This window comes from Grammomys surdaster, unplaced genomic scaffold (assembly GCF_004785775.1).
Source record: "Grammomys surdaster isolate TR1022 unplaced genomic scaffold, NIH_TR_1.0 174, whole genome shotgun sequence".
Lineage (NCBI taxonomy): Eukaryota > Metazoa > Chordata > Mammalia > Rodentia > Muridae > Grammomys > Grammomys surdaster.
The window spans coordinates 21010548-21029343 of record NW_021604622.1 but is presented as its reverse complement, the minus strand read 5'-3'; the positions used below and the strand labels follow the sequence as shown (position 1 = coordinate 21029343).

Genomic DNA, 18796 nt, shown 5'->3' with positions numbered 1-18796 from the left:
CCCCCTTCCCCCTCCCCCTCTCCCTCTCCCTCTCCTCTGGGAGTGGGGAAGAAAAGTGGGAACTGACCTCCCCTGTCCTATTACTATGGAGGTGACCTCACTGCCCTCTTTGGAGATAGGGCAATCTTATTGTATACACAAGCCAGTTTCTGAATAGCATGGGACTGTGGGTGACCATAGAGCATGTGGGTGGAAGCTCACCAGGCTTGCTGTCTAGGTCAGTGCTAGAGTGTCTCTCTTAGTACCTAGTCTCCCAAGTTTTAACAGAAGTAAACTAAGTCCTTTCCTGCCTGGCGCTGAGAGAGTCCATTCCTTCGTCTTAGAATGGTAGTTGCTACATTGAGAGAATATGTTTTATGATCTGTGACAGGAAGACCTTGGCTTGCCTTTGGGCCATGTGAAGTTACAGGAAAACGGTGCCCCTGAAGCAGCCACTTGGATGGTTCGCTTCTGCAGTGAGTGGGATGCAGCGAGGGAGGAGGAAGTGGAAGAGGTGTGGAGCCAGTGCTGACTGCAGTCAGCCACCAGCTCCAAATGAAGTACAGCGTGAAGTGCAGACAGTGCGGGCAACGGTGTTAACTGGGTGCCGGTGATGGTCCCTTCCTCTTGTACCTGAGTCTGTGTGGGGCTCGGGCACAGGAATCCCTTCTGCTATGTGTGAAAGTAAGCATCACTTCAACGGAAAGAGTCTGCATTGTTTATCCATGGAACGTTCATTTACTTTGTGTTTTACACGTTTGTTCAGCTCATGTGTGGGCTCTTGGCCGACATCTGCCGATGGTTACCTACCTTCTCTTGCTCTTTGTGTTTTCACACCCCAGTGTCTCCTCCCAGACAGACTTCATTGAGGGCAATTCCTCTTTTCTACTCCCACCCCAACCCTTCTCTTAGTTCTTCTTTCCCTCTCCTTTCTACATGCACAGGGCTCTTTACCAGAACTAATGCATTCAGGACAACGGATGGTCAGATCTGCAGAACCAAGGTTGCCCCCCTCTAAGGGTCAAGGCTGTGCTGACATTTGTCCTGATTGGATGGGTCTTGTGTCCACTCCCCGGGCATCCATGCTGACTTTGAATGATGTTTTGAGCTCAGCCGAAGATCAGTCAGTTCAGTTCACAGCTATTTGAAATCCTGTGCCTTGTGCACCATTGTGATTTTCTCTGTTGCACAACACAGAAACCTTCTGAAAGGAAGAGACCTCTGGAGAGGGGAGGCGGTAGGTGACAGACTGGCCTCCAGACACCTCTTCGCAGGGAGGAAGCTGAGGTCCAGGGCACTCCTCGGCTCCCTCAGGCCAGACTCCAAGTTCTGTCTTCATTCAACTGTGTCAAAACCTTCCTGCCAGGTGACCACTTCACGCTCTCACTTCCACTCTGGATTTAGGTGGGGCATATAATTAAGGGAAGAGAGGCATACTGGTGCCTCACACTCCTCGCATGCACGCTCAGAACTAGAAGAGGCCACCAGGCCAGGTTCTGCTATCCTGAAGTGACAGGACAGTGTCAGATGAAGGAGTATGTTTGTTACCTATGTTGGAGCACAGAAGAAGCTCCCAGGGCTGAGCTGGGCTCCGTGGTGTCTGGAGTCCAGGGCCTTTTCTTTTTGGTTGGTTTCTGGTTTTCCTGTTCTTTCTACTGTATGTGTACACTGAACATGGCTTCCATGCCTGTGGTCGCTTTGTTGAGCCTTAGTCTTCACCCTTCCACTTACTTACCAGAGAGGAATCGGCCACTCTTAAGGAGCCCTTCCCTTGTCCTTGATATCTCTCTCTCTTTCTCTCTCTCTCTTTCTCTCTCTCTCTCTTTCTCTCTCTCTCTCTCTCTCTCTCTCTCTCTCTCTCTCTCTCTCTCTCTCTCTCATCTCTCATCTCTCTCTGTGTATCTTGAGATGGGGCTTTGTTTAATTCAGGGTAATGTCAATCTCTTTATGTGGCTGAAGATGGCCTTGAACTCCTGACCCTCCTGCCTGCACCCCTCAAGTGCTGAGATTACAAGCGCTCTCCACTATATCTGGCTGGATGACACTGTCGAAAGCTGAACATTCTCCCCCTCACAGAGTACACTGAGTACAGCTACACCGGCATCCAGAGAGGACGCAATGAGCCTTTTCTCTGAGAGAGAACCCATGCGTGTTCTGTCTCTGAAGGGAGGGAGAACATATTCAGAGCAAGCTGGTTATCTGTACCATGGAGATGAAAGTCCCGGATCCTGAGCTGACAGATAGATGGGCTCTTTCAGCCAGTGTGCACTAACCATCTCTTCTGGGCCTGTGGTGTGAAGAGAACAGATACACTCCTAGTCCTTAGGATGTTCCCGGTGGAGGGAGGGAGGCCATCAAACACAAATACAAACTGACAAGAACCGGGAAAGGACATCATGTGCCCTGCAGAAGAGAGTGGGCTTACTGCGCCTGGGGTTGGGAATGGGCCAGACAAATGACATTTCAGTTGAGAGCTGGAAGAAAGTATGACCTAGGCCGTGGAGGAATGTTCCAGACTGAGGGAAGAACATGAGCAAAGTAGGAGTCGGGATGTACTGGGGGTGGGGGCAGGGGTTGTACAGGAGAGAGAGAGAGCCAGGGTGGACTGAAGGGGCCCTTGGGGACCAGCCACCCTGACATGCTTGGAACTCAGGTGTGTCTCAGATATGAGACTTTCAGGACTAATTCTGGGAGAGTCCCAAGAATATTGGGGTGAGTTGTCTCTGCTTAGAGGCCTCAAAACAGTGGTAAACTTTCCCTCCGTACTATCTTGGGGAAGTTCCTTTTCAGTTAGGAATAGCTTCTGCCAAAAAGAACAGTCTACTTGTAAGCAGAGCGACCCCTTCACTTGGCCAAAGGGAAGGAGTGCAAGACAGAGGAACATTCAGTTGTAGTTGGTGCTTTTGGGCAGTGGCATTCCTCTTAGTCAGACTTTATTTCTCCTCATAGTAACTTTGGCATTTAACCAGGGTCTGGTATGTTTGAGGGGACCAAAGTGGCCAGGGATGGAGGAAGCCCTTGTACTCTGTTTCCCAACACTGCCAGTACGTTCAAATTGCCTGGGAATGTCAAGGGAAGGATGGGCACAGCCCAGTAAATCAGCCCCAGGGGAAGCCAGCCTGACACTGTTCCCTAACAGTGGCCTGAGACATCAGCGTGCGTCCAAGTCCCCAGTCATCCTGCTAGGACACAGACTTGACTTCAGAGGGACTCAAGAATCTGTTTCTAAAAAGTCCTGAGGTGGTACTGACATGCTGCCTTGTAGACAGGATGGCCTTTGACATCTTCGGCTTCTTTCCGGAGAGCAGGAACATAGTGTCTATAACGTGGATGAGTCCACAGTGAAGGAAAGTAAAGGTGGAAGAGATGACTGGCAGGTCTTCTGCCGGTGGGTCTTCTGCTTGTAGGATCACATTGAGCCCCACGTGGGACAGGTCTTGACTTCTCAGTCAAGTCTTAGGGTGTGGTTGGATGTTCCAGGGAGGTGCTTAGCTGTCACATTGACTGGCACATGTATTCTTGGTTACTAAACCTGTTCCTTTGCATAGGAATGTTCCATAGAGGACACGCCCTTCTTTTTCATAGAGGACACGCCCTTCTTTTCCTGTTCCACTCCCCAACTATGGGCCTGGATTTTGCACTCAGTGGCTGCCAGGACACAGATATTCCCTACCAATAAAACAAGACATGGAAGGCGTTTCAAAATAGATGATACGTCTATCAAAAAAATATTTTTAAATGTCAGTCTACACTAGCTCCAGAATAAAAAGGAGACCTGGGGAAGGACAGCCAATCAGAAGGATTAGTTGCCATTAGCAACAGTCCCCAGGGATTCTGAATACTGGGGGGATTGCCACCATGAGCGGGTAGCTTCGGTAGCCATTCTCACAAATGAGTGCAATTAGAACATAGCAGTCCAATAGTAAAGCCTAAGAGTAGACCTACGCAGGAAGTAAGTCACGTGATACCTAACAGGGCTAAACAGTGGGACCTGCTTGGCTCTAAAGGCACAGAACTTGCACACATGATACAGAGGGCCCATCCTGTGTACTGACTGAGAAGTTAGACACCAGTGTTGGAGAATTGAGGAGAGCATTGGTTCAGCTCAGAGGCAGATAGAATCCGTGTATCTGGGTTGTGTGGCTGGATGGATTTTCTCACTATTTCTTAGCTGAAATCACTTCCTAAATGCCAGGCGTTTCTCTTAGAGAGTAGGCCTAGACTCTCTATAGGTTGTTCAGATCTGTAGAAGAGGGCCCAAGCTGAGCAACCCAGGACCTCTAGCTCCCTTACCATCAGGAAGGAGTGAAGCCAGAGAGAAGGTAGTGGAAGCCAGGCAGACATGGCCTTCGTGGGTTGTGGCTTCCCTGCCTTGCCTAGCTTCTCCATCCGGTGACCTTGGGTCACTCAGCACAGGGAAGCCTTCTCCAACCCCACCTTGGTCCTGAGCTATGTTCCTGTTCTCCTTCCAGAGGTTGTCTCAGTGGGCTCCATCTGTCTGAGGTCCACCTGGGAGCCCCTGCCAGTACAGTCTAGTTGTTGGGACAGTGGTTTATCTGCAGGAGCAGCCTAACCTGTGATGATAGAACAAAGGTAGTCTTATCAATAGGGAAATGATTAGAAAGGGGGAAGTAGAGACCTACAAAAGGGAGGTGTGTTCCTAGCTGGCAGGTAGCCTAGCCCTGGTTACGTGACGGTGCTGGGGAGATTATAGCAGAGACTTAGCTGAGTTCATGGTGGGACACTGCTGCTTCATTTAATTTTAATATACCCTTGCCTCATCACCCTGTGGTAACCATTGGTTCAGAACCTCGTGGTTTAGGGCAGTGGTTCTGAACCTTCGTAATACTGCAACCCTTTAATACAGTTCCTCATGTTGTGGTGACCCCAACCATAAACTCATTTTTGTTGTTACCTAATAACTGTAATTTTGCTATTGTAATGGCTGGTAATGTAAATATCTGATATACAGGATATCTGATGTGGGATCCTATCGAAAAGGTCATTTGACTCCGAAAGGGATTGCGATCCACGGCCTGAGAACCAGTGGTTTAGGGCCATCCAGGCTGTATGATTTCCCTTCATTCTCTGTGTAATCAGTTGTCTTTCCCAGAGCCTGCTGTTCAGCTGGATAAAGCGGTCCTGGACTTCTGCAGTTTCACAGAAAACCAGCAACTGCTTGCTTTTTGAAGTTAGCCTGTGTATCCCTACAGCTTTTGCGGTCTTGTCACTGGTGGGCGGCCAGAACCCTACCACCATTAGAAAATTAAGCTTATCTTTAAGATGTCAGGTCGCTTTTAAGATTTGCCAGGTAAAACGAGACAGTTCTGACTTGGGGTGTTCTTAAAGCACACACACCACCCTCCCCGTCTCAGGCAGGAAGCAATATCCAGGTGTATTATGGGTACTCTCAGTTCAAGGGGAGACCAAGGTGAGAACTGCATCCGAAGAGACTGTGTACCGGCTTGAGTAGGTTTCATGTTTTACTGCTTGTGACTTTCAAGATAAAAACCTTCCACTTAGTGGTTCTCTTCCTAGGAGGTAATGAAATGGGCAGTTGTTGGCTTTATTGCTTCTCTAAGGGGAAGGGCTGGCCGTTCTTAATTGAGCAGAATTAACACCTGTAATGCAAAGTAGAAACTCTCTCAAGGACGACCTTATCATATCAATGAGTGACACCCAACCACAACACAACCCTGTTGAGAACACTGCTTCTGGATTTAAGTGTGGAGTTACAACACACTATGCTTTGTTTAACGGGAAGATTTTGACCCTGATCTATTTGAGTGCTTCTTCTGTTACATCAAACATTAAAGTTACATTGCCTTCTAGCTCAGATTGTATATCTTCTTCCTGCTAGACAGCCCCTGATGTGCTGCTCAGGAGGTTGGGGGGGGGGCTGCATGCCGATGAGGCATTGGTGTGTACTAAGAGCGAGCCATGGTACTGATACTGGCCTGTTTAAAAGTTTGGCAAGCTGAAGAGAGGACTAAAGGCATGGCTCATTGGTGGAGGTGTCTGGCTAGCATGCATGGACCACGGTTTCCGTCCCTAGAACTCACTGGAAAACACCCTGGGAGAGGAAGTAGTTGAGACTGAAGACTGTGGTAGTCATGTGGTTGTGGAAGCAAAGAATTTTCTAGAACAGCTCTGGAAGTCCTGGGATGAACTCTCACAGGAGACCATGACAGTCAGGTCACCACCTGCCCCAGACTGCTGGGCTGCATCTACTGTCTGTATGTTCACTTGGCTTCTGGCTTGTCGGTGTCTTTTAGTTTTGCTTTCAGGAGACAGTGTTTTCTGTCCCCTTTTGGGTTTCCTGTTTGAATGTTTGAATTACTTCAGCTTTGATATGCTATAGAGAATGGAAAAAAAAATCTAAGAATTATATACACACACACACCCAAATGTAGTTCCCGCTGGTGGTCTCACTTGTCATGTGACCACAGATCGGGCTGTAGGTCAGATGTCACATCTGCTGTAATTACTCGAGGAGCCTAATGCCTGTTTCTTCAGTTTGTTTGGGGTGCATTTTAATCGTGGTGATCGAGGACCAGGTCGGAGACATAGTTATATATTAAAAAAAGAAAGGAAAACATATGTTGTGCAGCCCAAGAGTTCAGGACACAAGTAGAAGGGAATTTGGCTTTTTCTGTGTCTTGACAGGCATGAAGGAGAACCAAATCTCCAGTTCTTGGCACCTTGTCTCTTTCCAGCCTCCTCTGGCTTCCCACATTCCAGAGCTTTCTCTACCTGCCCACCCTCCCTTTGTCCTCACAGTATGTGAGAAGACTGTGTCTGTGGAGGCAGAGAATTGTCTCGCTCTTTCTCTGCTTTCCTGAGTCCCAATGTGACCCGGCAGGACCCCTTTCTGGGTCAAGGAATGGAAGTTGGTGACTGCAGGATTGTCTCTGGTGAGAGGACACCTGTTGGGACGACAACAACAATAACAACAACAACAGCAACGTCTTCTTTTACTTTTTGTTTTTGTTTGGTTTGGTTTTTTTTGTTTTTTAGAGTTTTTTTTTTTTTTTTGAGTGAGCGTGTTAAGATAGGCTTTCTTTGTATAGCTCTGCCTGTTCTAGAACTTGCTCTACAGACCAGGCTGGCCTTGAACTCAAATCCACCTGCCTCTGCCTCCCCAGTGCTAGGATTATCACCACTGCCCAGCACCTCTGAAATTTTTTATGTCCAAAATGTTACCCTCTTTCAGTCGTGTTTGGAGAAACGATATTTAACTAAGTAGTGGTTTATCAAAATGATCCTCAGATTTACTTGCAGGGTCTTGTTATGGTGTTTTTCTTGTTTTGTCTTTTTTGAGTCTAATCTATTTATTGGACCTGGAGCTAGAAAAAGTAGTGTGTGTGTGTGTGTGTGCCTGCGTGTGCGTGTGCATGTCTGTGTGTGTAAGCTTTTGCACACACATGTATAGGTCAAAACAGGATGTCAGGTTGATTGTTTCTCTATTTTCCAAAGCTCACTATTTTGGCTAGGCTGACTAGCAAGTAAGATGCTGGTATCTGCCTGGCGCTGCCAGTGCCGGGGTTACAGGCACCTGTGACCCTGCCCAGCTTTTACGTGGGTTCTGGAAATTTAAGCTCAAGTCTTCATGCCTGTCCAGCCATTGCTCTCTCCAGCTGAGAGAAGGTTTTTAATATTTTTTTTCCTTTAGTCGTAATTCTAGTTACTACTGGCACTGATCTGAAAACCCACCCAGCTTCCCAATTCACAGATAGGAAGGACAGTCAAGTACTCAGGCAGGCGGCTTCCAGCACGGCCTGACCGTCGCCTTTGAATATTGGCTCTACGGTTTATTGGGCAACCCTCATTAGGTGGCTGCTTAACCTTTTCCTCTCTAAAAATTCTCTAATCTACAAAGCAAAGGTGATTATAGTAACCACAATGAAAACAGCAGCTAGTGTTTGCCGTATGCTCAGTGAGAAAAACATGGCGGCCAGCATTGCTCTGACATTTAAAGCCCCACCCCACGGCAGTTCTGTACCTTTTGCATTGTAAAACGAAAACCTGCACAAGGGTACATTAAGCCCTTGTTGTGTACCAGGGCCCATGATCTATTGTCATCTTTGCTAGATTTAGAGATGAAAACAGACGAGGGTTCCTGTGAGGACTCGGGGCTCCTCTGTGACACCATGAGGTTCACGGGCAAGAATGATGTAATCCATTCAGAATACTCCTAGCTACTTTGTTGCGATGCAGACACTGTTCTTCTCCCAGGCTTTTCTACTCTTCTGACTTAGGAGCCCTGCTCCTACTGACGATAACAGAGAACAGCTTGTGCAGATCCTAACACAGCTATGCAGCCAGTCTGCCTCATGCACGATCACAGATGTCTTGCAGAGTTCCATCCTACCTACCTCTGGAAGACACCCTCATACCCACACCAGAACCCTGTTGTTATGATCCTTTTACCCTTTTTGGTCTAAAGTACTTAACCAAAAGATGTGGGCATGTGAGGTGTGGAGTCAGCTAATTGTCTCTCAGTCGACAGATGACTTTAAATGTGTGTGTGTGTGTGTGTGTGTGTATACATATGTCAGCCATAAAAAACAGAAACTACAGGGAAACTGATGAAACCAGCATCATGCTATGTGAAGTTAGCCAGAAGCAGAAAAGTATTGTGTATTGTCTCTCATATGTAAAAAGTTTTTAAAAAGAAAAAAAGGTGATCTGAAAGAGTGAGCTGCTAAGGACGGGGAGGAGAGAGGAAGGACAGGAGAAGGTATTTACTGTCAGAGTATCCTGTGCGTGTGTGGAACTGTCACAGCAAGCCTGCTAATTTGAACACTGGGTGGGCTGAGTCAAGGGAGACCAGGATCGTGGGCCCGTGGTCCAGGTTGTTTCCGGCTAAGGTGCTCCCACACCTCCTTTCTGGGTGGGTCCATTTTGAGGATAAGGGCAAAAGGCTGAGGGACAGGGTAAGGGCGAGAAAGTCCAGGACAGAAGAACAGACTTGGAAGGAAGAGGGGGAGGGGGAAGAGACAGAAAGGGTATGAGTAAACACAGAGAGAACTGTTATCTTCAGCAGGCTGTCAGGAAAGGCCTCATTCTGAGGAGAGATGCTCCAAGGGACTGCTGGTACCTTAGGTGAATGAAGCCCGTACACCAGATGGCATCTAAAGATGAGAGGTGTCCCTACTTTATCTGGTCCCTGCCACAGTGGCTTTCTGCTGGCCCCTGACACAAACACAGGAGCCCCAGCTCGTGAATTACATCCAATGCTGTAAAAAGGCCCATCACTGAGGAGAAATGTGACTGTCCTGTGCACACCGAAGAAGCTCATCCTCTGGATTAGTTGAGAAATACACCCTGAAGCTAGCAGTCCTCCCCAGAGTTGAGTCCTCCCGGAGCAGTTTGAGGGATGCTCGATGTTTTGGAAGCCAGCACCTATCAGAACTGACAGTGTCTGTGTCTAAATCCTTTGATAAGAATTTCCTTTTCTTTTTTTCTTTTTTCTTTTTTCTTTTCTTTTTTCTTTTTTTCATTATCCTGACAGACAAGCTGCCAGGACTCCTGAGGGGACATTGGTAATGAATGCTGAATGCATGCCGATGAATTGTCTGTAAACAAAGAGTACAGAACCATCCAGATGTTCAGAAGGCAGTGCATACAGGGTCAGCTCTGCTGAAGATCTTGGCATTTGTTGCAAAAGTGTCAGCAAAGCCAGGAAATGTGCCCGGGGCATTCTCTGGCTTCAACTCTGACATTGGCAAAAAAAAAAAAAAAAAAAAAAAAAAAAAAAGTAGTCAGTCTGTATGTACATACAAATAGGCAATGTTCCATTTTTCTAAAAAAATATCTTTACAGCTGTCATAAAAGTTACGTATTTGTAGACAATCCTTTTCTGTGATTTTAAGATTTTAAAAATAACTGTGCGCGTCAGAATTATCAGTTGAGAAAAACATCTAAACTAGCAAAAATCTAAAATCATAGATGTTAAACACGGATAGTTTTCTTTTAAAATAACATGCTTAGACTTTTTAAATTGTTAAGATTTGTTTTTATTGTTTTATTTAGGGGTGTGTGTGTGTGTGTGTGTGTGCGTGTGTGAAATGTCATGTGTGTATAGGTGTTCACGGAGGCCAGAAGAAGCAGCATCAAATTCCTTGGAGCTGACATTTAGGTGGTTGTGAGCCACCCAGCGTATGCACTGAGACCCGAGCACAGGTCCTTTCCAAGAGTAGCGAGTGTTCTTAACTACCAAGTCATCTCTCCACCCCCATATTTTTTTTTATTTGTATGTATTTGTGAGCATATGCCTTGTATGCACACATTTCAGTAGAGACCAGAAGAGAGGGGCGGACCTTCTGGAACCAGAGTTTCTTGGATGTTCGGAACCAGAGTCCTCTGGAAGCAGTGCATGCTTAACCACTGAGCCATCATCTCTGTCTCCAGGCCCAGCTTTGTGTTTTTAAACAAACAGTTTGGCTAAACTTCTGGGGAATTGTATAATGATTTAAGCAGCCAAATAAGTGCTCTAGATAGATAAGCATTTTTAAAATGTTCTTTTAAGTTATGGGAATTGTATTTTAAAAATTTGCTAGTAGTATTTTTCCCTTATTTGTTAATATTTTTTTTCCTTTATTGGGAATATAAATACACACGAACTATCCAGATGACCAAACATGCTGAAATCATAGGTTCCATGCCGGTGAGAATTTTATTGCAGTTGGTCACTGGAATTTTACTCACTGATCTGCTGTGGAAGAAATTATTTCAAAACAAACCCCAGGAGGTTTGGCTACCGTTCAGAAGTCCTCTTCCTCATTTGTACTTCAGCATGTCACATGCTCAGGCTGTGACTAGGAATCTCCTATATGGCAGAATACTGCGGGCCCATCCATGGGTCCCCGGTTTTTGCCAGGGTGGACCAGGAATCACGGTGGGCATCTGAAGTAGCAGGTGTGGAAAGTGGTACCCATGCTTCTGCTGATTGACTTCCTTGCCTGTGACATAAGGGGTGCTTTGACCTATCGTGTTTCAAAGCAGCAACAGGTCAAGGGTCACCAGAGCTCACTTGGCATGGATCCAAGAAAAGAGAGCGCTTGTCTTGTGCTGGCACTCCAAACTCCATTAACCCCTTCCCTGCTGGGTCCCTTTCAGTTCACAGTCTAGAAATCTCAGATCAGGGTAGTCAGCTGTCATTCTAACAGGCTTCATCCTGGAAACGGGATGCGAAATCAGGATTCTGAAGCCCCTACTTCTGATATACATTACAAATCATGAATCTTGTAAGCAAAGGTATATGTGGCACTGATCGTGGTAGAAATTATATGGTTCTTTAATTTTGGATTTATGTTTGAATAAGTTAAAAATATATATGTAGGCCTGGTGGGTAGGCTATCTCAGTTGTTAGCGTCCTAATCATGGGTGTGATGGTGTGTTTATAATCCCAGCATTAAAGAGGACATGTGGATTTCTAGGGTTTGTTGCCAGCCAGTCTAGCTTATGGAGCAAGTTTAAGAGCAGTTCAGACTACATCTCTGCCACTTGAGGAATGAGGACTGTCCTCTGACTTATACACACACACATATGCCCACCCCCCCCACACACACACAACTTTGCATCCCATATAAACATGCATCTGTGAACATACAAACGTGCATATATCCATACACGCATACACAAAAAAATGTGTATGAATCCACAATAGATGCTCAGTGGTAAAATTATCCGGTCTGTCCTATGTCCCGTAAGGCAGACGTGTCACTATGATATGTGTGTCTGTTTGTTTTGTAGGAAGTGACCAAGTTCACTCTTGGATACTAGTTTCAAGCCAAGTCATTAGTGCTGCCTGGAGAATAGCAGGGGCCTCTGTGATGACGGTGCTCTCTCTTCTGTCAGCTACCCTTGGCTACTTCAGAAGCCTGTATTTATATTTAGGGCATCAGCTGAAATGGTGGGTAACCCTGTCGTCTTCCTTTTCAAAGACACCCTTGCCGTACAGAAAGTTTTCACATAATTGTTTCCTTTGTCTTTCAGGTGGATTGGCTATCTTCAGAGAAAGTTCAAAAGTAAATACGTAGAACATATATTTTCTCGTTTTTAAGGGCAGAGAAGGGTCCAGAAGGGAGGGGGGATGGGAAAACTGACTGTTTTTTAAATTTTTATTTTATTTTACGCAGGAAACCTCAGTGTGGAGGCAGAAGTAGATTTACTCAGTTATTGTGCAAGAGAGTGGAAGGGAGAGACCCCGCGTGCCAGACTGATGAGGAAGGTATATGTGCTTAAGGAAGGCAGACGGGCGTGGTCAGAAGCAGGCTACATTCAGTTCTGCTTTCCCAAACCCAAAGGTCAACCCACACCAAACCGGGTGTAAGTTAAAGTGGCAGCTAAACCAGAAGCCGAGTAACTGTTGGATGCTGGCTTTAGGGCTTGATTGAGTTTGCTTTTCTGTCGTAGTGATAAAACAGCCTGACCCAAAGCACCTCTGGGAAGGAGAGACTTAAACTGGCTTACACTTCCAGATCACAGCCTGTCACTGAGGGAATTCAGGGCAGGGTCTGAAGCAGAAACCACCTGACGGAGGAACACTACTTACTGGATCTAGCCCAAGCTTTCCTGCCTAGGGATGGTGGCGCCCACAGTGGGCTAGGCCCTTCCATATCAATCCTTAACAAATACCATCTCACAGACAATGCCACAAGACAGTCTAATGTGGTCAGTCCCTCAAGTGAGGTCTCCCTTCCCAGGTGACTCTAGGCTGTTGAATCATGCTGAGAGGTGAGCACTCTAGGACAGACCTCATCCTGGACTCTGTTCTTCTGAGGATAGAAGTCAGTCAGGCCTATAACTTGAGAAAAATGAGTACTGCACAGTGTTTAGCTCTCTGCTTGTTAAACTTCCATATGTGCTGTGGAGACCCTTCACTGGAGGCATCAGACACCCTGGCATCACTATTTGAGGGGTTTTAGAATGTTCTATTGGACCAGTCTTAGGAAATATCCCAAACAGTGCTGCCCACTCCTGTCTCAGGCAAAAAGAAGGAGGGGGAGGTCCAAAGTACTCTCTTGTATGGTCTGACAAATATACAGTTTTTTTGCTGTGCTGAAGTTGTATTCATCAGCAGCCCCAAATAACCTGTCCTGGTCTTCTAAGATGAGTCACATAAGACAGCATGAAGCCGACCCCATACACAGCAGAGTCACTGTAGAATTGCATGCACACAGCCATTGGAGTGGCTCAGAGAGTAAAGAAAGCACTTACTGTACAAGCCTAGTGACCTAGGTGCAAGAAACTATTCTCTGACTTCCGGATATGTGTGGGCTTGTGTGGCCTGCGCGCACACTCGTGCGTGCCTGTGCACGCGCACACACACATACACATCATAGACATCACACACACACATCACACACATCACACAATATCACTTACACATCACACACACACATCACACACACACATACCACACACATCACACACACACATTCCACACACATCACACACACCACATACACATCATAGACATCACACACACACATCACACACACACATCACACATACATCACACACACATCACACACACACATCACACATACATCACACACATCACACACACACATCACACACACACATCACACACACACATCACACACACATCACACACACACACAATAGTGCTGCTGCTGCTGCTGGTGGTGATGACGATGATGGTAGTAATGAAACGTAATAAAATAAGGGAATCTGGAGACGTGGCTCAGCAGTTAAGAGTGCTTGAAATTTGTCATAGACCTGAGCTCAATAATGGGCTTACAACTGCCTGTGAGTCCAGCTTCGGGGCATCCAACACCATTTTCAAGCCTCCATGGGTACCTTCATGCCTGTGAGAACCTTCCTCCTACACACACACACACACACACACACACACACACGTGTCATTTCAAAATAAGTCTTGAAAAAGATTTTTAAAACAAAAAGCTTTTAAAAAATAAGATTGCATATGGTAATTACATGGCACCACTTATTCAAGTGTTTTGGAACCCACACCCCACTGGAGATTCATGTCTCCAGTGTGAAACCTCAGTTTCAGTGTGAACCCTGAAACCCAGGGCTGACTGAGCTCGCTGTCCCTAGCATGTGACGCAGTGGAGTCCATTCAGAGCATCCTTCTCGCTGACAGGCCTATGAGGAACTCTTCTGGAGGCACCACATTAAATGTGTTCGACCAGTGAAGAGAGATAACTACGACGCCCTCAGGTCTGTGTTGTTCCAGATCTTCAGCCAGGGCCTCTCTTTCCCGTCATGGATGAAGGAGAAAGACATCGTTAAGGTACAATTCTGCCCTGGGAACATGGTCAGAGCAGGGTAGTCCTGTCTGGGTAGCCTGTGCTCGGGGTTCCCATGTTGAGGAGCTTTGAGAGGTCTTGTAGCTGGTTCTCTCTCCCATGTCACTGCAGATAAGCCATCTCAGCATGCCGGCATTCCTAGTTTTATTTATTTTTAATGTTCTCAGATTTCCTTGAGAAGTGTCAGTCCTTCATAAGTAAGGTGGTTTGACAACATGAGCCTCCTTACTAAACCATAAATGTTTATTAACAGATACAGAGAGCGTACAATTGCCACACCAAAGTTTCTCCCACGTATGTCTGTGGTCAGTCCTCCCAATACCTCTGGTCCCACAATTCCCGATCCAGTTTCTGTGCCCATGGTTTGCCGCCTCCATTGTCAGATGAGTGGGCTTCTCTCCTCAGCCTGTTGAGTATGGTTTCCTTCCCATAGCAGGGTGTGTTTGCGCTTCCCCATGCTGCTGGATGAGATCAGAAGTCATCTCTTTGCTCTGACACGATAGTCCCTTACATGAGCAGAGCAGAGTTTACTCTCAGTCCCAGGGCATCTGGATGGTTTCCTGTGCTCGGCAACAATGTATCGGGCTGTTAAGGATAGTCTCATACAGGATTTTATAGGGATATTGTCTGTTTCTTGTAGCCAGATGCCCAGGAGTTAGATTTCCTGGTTGTGTGGGAGATATGTGCTTCACTTTCAGAGAAACGGCCACATTGCTCTCCAAACTTGCTTGGCTCTTCTGCCTTCCCACCAATATAGTGTAAGGGTTCTAGTTGTCCCACATGCTCACCAACAGTTCCAACTGTTGAGTTTGTTTGTTTGTTTTTAGCCATTCTAATAGGTATATTTTGTTTCTTATTGTTTATTTGTGTGGATAGGAGAGGGGCACACACCTTAGTGCATGTGGAAGCCAGAGGACTGCTCCGTGGAGCTGGTTCTTTCCTTCCACCTCTACATGGGTTCCCGGGATTGAACTTGGGTCATCAGGTTTGCACAGCATGCGCCATTACTCACTGAGCCATCTCGCCCGCCCTCACTTGCTTTTAACGAAGAGATGTTGAGTACCTTTTGTGCACCTATTGGCCATCTGTTATCACCGTCTTGGAAAATTACCTATTTAAATCTTTTGTTTATCTTTGTTGGATTGTTTTCCAGTTACTGTTTTGATAGTCCTGCATATGTCTTGAGTGTGGGTGCTTTATTGGATATGCGATTTGCAGACGTTTTCTCCTGGTCTGTGGCTTCTTTTATCATTTTCTTAATCGTTTGTGGTTGTGTGTTCTCTTTTTTCATCTTATGTGTATGGGTGGATGTCCTTGCACCATGTGCATGGCGTGCTCCAGGACACAAGGAGAGAGCAGTGGGTCCCCTGGAACTGGAGTTACAGACAGTTGTGAGCCACTGTGTGGGTCCAGGGTACTGAGCCTAGATCCTCGGGAACAGCAGCATGTACCCTTAACAGCTGAGACAGCTTTCCAGCCCGTCATATATTCTTGAGTAGCAACTTAAATTATTGTTTTGAATGCAGCATGCCCCATTTAAGATGGCAGAGCAACGAACAGGAAGTATACATACATATGCCCTCACGGTCTGTCTCCTTGATGTCTTTTGTTTAAACTTGTTCTCCGTCATTCTGTTTGATAGCAGGTACTTGTGAAATATATGTAGTATGCTAGCCCTACTTCTAGTTAGCTGGAATAAAGAATGTTACAGAAAACCCGGGTTCAGCAGCTGAGTTTGTGTAGTAAGATACAGGCCTTACTAAGCTACCACAGTGGACTAGGTTCTTATGGACACTGAAGTCTCATCTTTGCACCTTCCAGAATTTAATCTGGAACTCTGTGAAATGAGTGGTATAGTTGTTTGTTTATAGTGGAAATGAGGTTAAAGGGTACAGGAGTAGGAAGTGCTGGCTAAGTCCTTTCTCAGCCTATGAGGGATAGCTGGGTCTAGAAGGCAACGGCACCACTGTGTAAGGCAGCAGCTGCTTGGTGTCCCCTGTTTTCCTAACACAACATAGTTACATACAGTTTCTAAAGCAATACGTCAAGGGTATATAACATTTTATACAAAAAGATTGCTTCTTTGGACATAATCCTAGGTTTCAATCTTTTCTATACTATAATCTTAAACACACACACACACACACACACACACAATCCACAAATCTAAAGCAAAGATGGCCACATGCTTTTTACTTAACTGACACTGCTGTCTCTCTGAGGGTTGCTCCACGAGATAAGACCGAATGCCATGGCATTCCAAACCGTGCGTGCTAAGTGCTGAGACACTAATCATTTGTCGGCATCTACTTCCTTTTCAAGCTTCCTGAAAAACTACTCTTTTCTCAAGGCTGTAACTGGATCCAGCAGTACAGTTTCGGGCCTGAGAAGTACACAGGTTCCAATGTGTTTGGAAAGTTACGGAAATGTGTGGAGTTACTGAAACTGCAGGTGAGTGTTTAGGGAAACACAAAACAACAAGAAAAATGTAACACCACCACCACCACCACCGACTGGGTAGAAGCATCCCTCTCAACCGCAGCTGGTTCCCCTCAACGTGGAGCATATCCGGTGTGTTAGGGAAATGACACTGAGTGCAGAGCACCCCCTGCTGGTCGTAGCTTGCTTTTTCACCTCTAAGTAGCAAGGCAGCGTCAGTGTGCTACCTCTTTGCCCGTTGTGGGGTAGAAGCTTCAGTTGGAAACCTGACACGTGAGAGAACTTTGTTTCCAATACAGTACAATGTCCAGGTCTCAGAAATGCCCTCCTGCAAGCAATGCCCCCTGCGCATGCGCGGTTGGCGCTGGTGTAAGAAGTAGCCTAACAGCTCTGCCTGACTTTTAATAATGATCAGACTTGGAGAGACAGAAAGCATGCTTTGCTTGTCTCTTTCTGTCTGGCTTATCTGGGGGAAATGCTTTTCTGAGCCATGGCTCTCTGGCTGAAGAACTGTGAGTAGTATATACCTTGGATAATTATCACGAGGATGTGAGTTAATCCGCACGTTTAAGTGCTCTGCAGAGTGCCGGCCACACCCTCTCCTGCATGGTTCTTCACTGGCATAGCCCTTGGACCACCCGATAGCCCCCAAGCAGTTTTGGAGAACCGACGTGTTTGATAGTTTACACAGTAGTGGTGTGTTTTGAGAAAAGTGACTTTATTTTATTTCTTATCTAAAAGTAAGGCATTTGTGCGTTAGGCTGGCAGCTCGGGCTTCTCTTGTGAGATGCCGTAAACTGGATGACTTAAACAAGCAACGATTATTTCTTGCAATTGTAAAAGTTGGAAGTCTGAGACCAGGAGTCCAACAGGCAGTGATGTTTGGTGATGGCCCTCTTTCTAGTTTATAGACAGGTGGACAGCTTTTTGGTTTTGTTTGTCTTGACATAATACAGCAGGGGGAGAACCAGCAATCGCTTGGGTTCATCCTTTTAGGCCCACCAGTCCCGCTCGTGAGGACTCTAGCTACAGAAGCCAATGTCCACCTACAGGCCTCACCTCCTAAATGCTGTCTCCCTGGACTAAGACATTGCGCATACAAGTTTGGGGAGGCAGGTGAACATTCTTCTCACTTCAGTATACTTATGGCTAAAAAGAATCAAATAGTCCCAAAATGTAGGCATGAAAATGTAACTAAGTAAAATCCTGCCTTTCTCTTTGGCTTATTTGATTAGTTCTTTACAAGTGGTTCATACATTGCTGTGTGACAAGCTCAATTCACACTTCCCAGTTCACACTTCCCAGTTCACACTTCCCAATTCACACTTCTCAGTACACACTTCTCCCTATGTTTGTAGTGGACAGAGTTTAGTGGGATGAGAGATTACCACAAGAGAGGGAGCATGTGTAACAGCCTCTTCTCCGACGCCATCCTGGAGTGTAAACTGTACGAAGCTTTGAAGTTCCTCATGCTCTACCAGGTCACGGAAGTGTATGAGCAAATGAAGACCAACAAGATTGTCCCCAGCCTTTTCAGACTCCTCTTTTCCCGGGAGTCATCATCAGATCCTTTGAGCTTCATGATGAATCACCTGAATTCCATAGGCGACACGTGTGGTTTGGATCAGGTGAGTAGAACTCATAGTATGAGCACCAAGGGTGACTCAGAAGTACTTGAACTCATGGCCTTTGGTGCATGTTTAGCATTGATGAAAACACCTACACAGAGACAGCTATCTAAAATTCCAGGCCCCACATGTGTGAAAGAGAAATAACAAGCCTCCTTTCTGGGTGCTACGTCCTTGTGAGTCTGAGGACCCTTGAACCAGAGAGCGCTGCTTCATAGGTCCTTCATAGGCCACTCAGAAAGCCAGATCATTGTGGGAAGGCATTTGCTTACCAGTCATGGAAAAAAGTAGCAGCTTTAAGATCAGAGAATGACAGAAGTCTTCTGTTTACTTCTGCTTTCTGTCCAAAAGAAGTGGTGAATCAGATGACATCTTTACTAAGAGATCAGATCAGTTAGAAAGAAATGCAGTTTTTAATCGTGAGCACTCTCTCCTCCCCTCCCCCCC

The 18796-nt window shown here is 46.2% G+C and overlaps 1 protein-coding gene across 1 annotated transcript in view; it reads left to right on the top strand.

Annotated features, from left to right (window-relative positions):
- Otulinl (OTU deubiquitinase with linear linkage specificity like) overlaps positions 1-18796 on the top strand; it is a 25584-nt gene that overhangs the window by 5075 nt on the left and 1713 nt on the right. Inside the window, exons 2-7 of the mRNA XM_028767661.1 lie at positions 11737-11896; positions 11980-12011; positions 12123-12214; positions 14117-14266; positions 16605-16733; positions 18080-18349. Coding sequence (XP_028623494.1) covers positions 11737-11896; positions 11980-12011; positions 12123-12214; positions 14117-14266; positions 16605-16733; positions 18080-18349 — 833 coding nt within the window. The remainder of the gene's footprint in view (positions 1-11736; positions 11897-11979; positions 12012-12122; positions 12215-14116; positions 14267-16604; positions 16734-18079; positions 18350-18796) is intronic.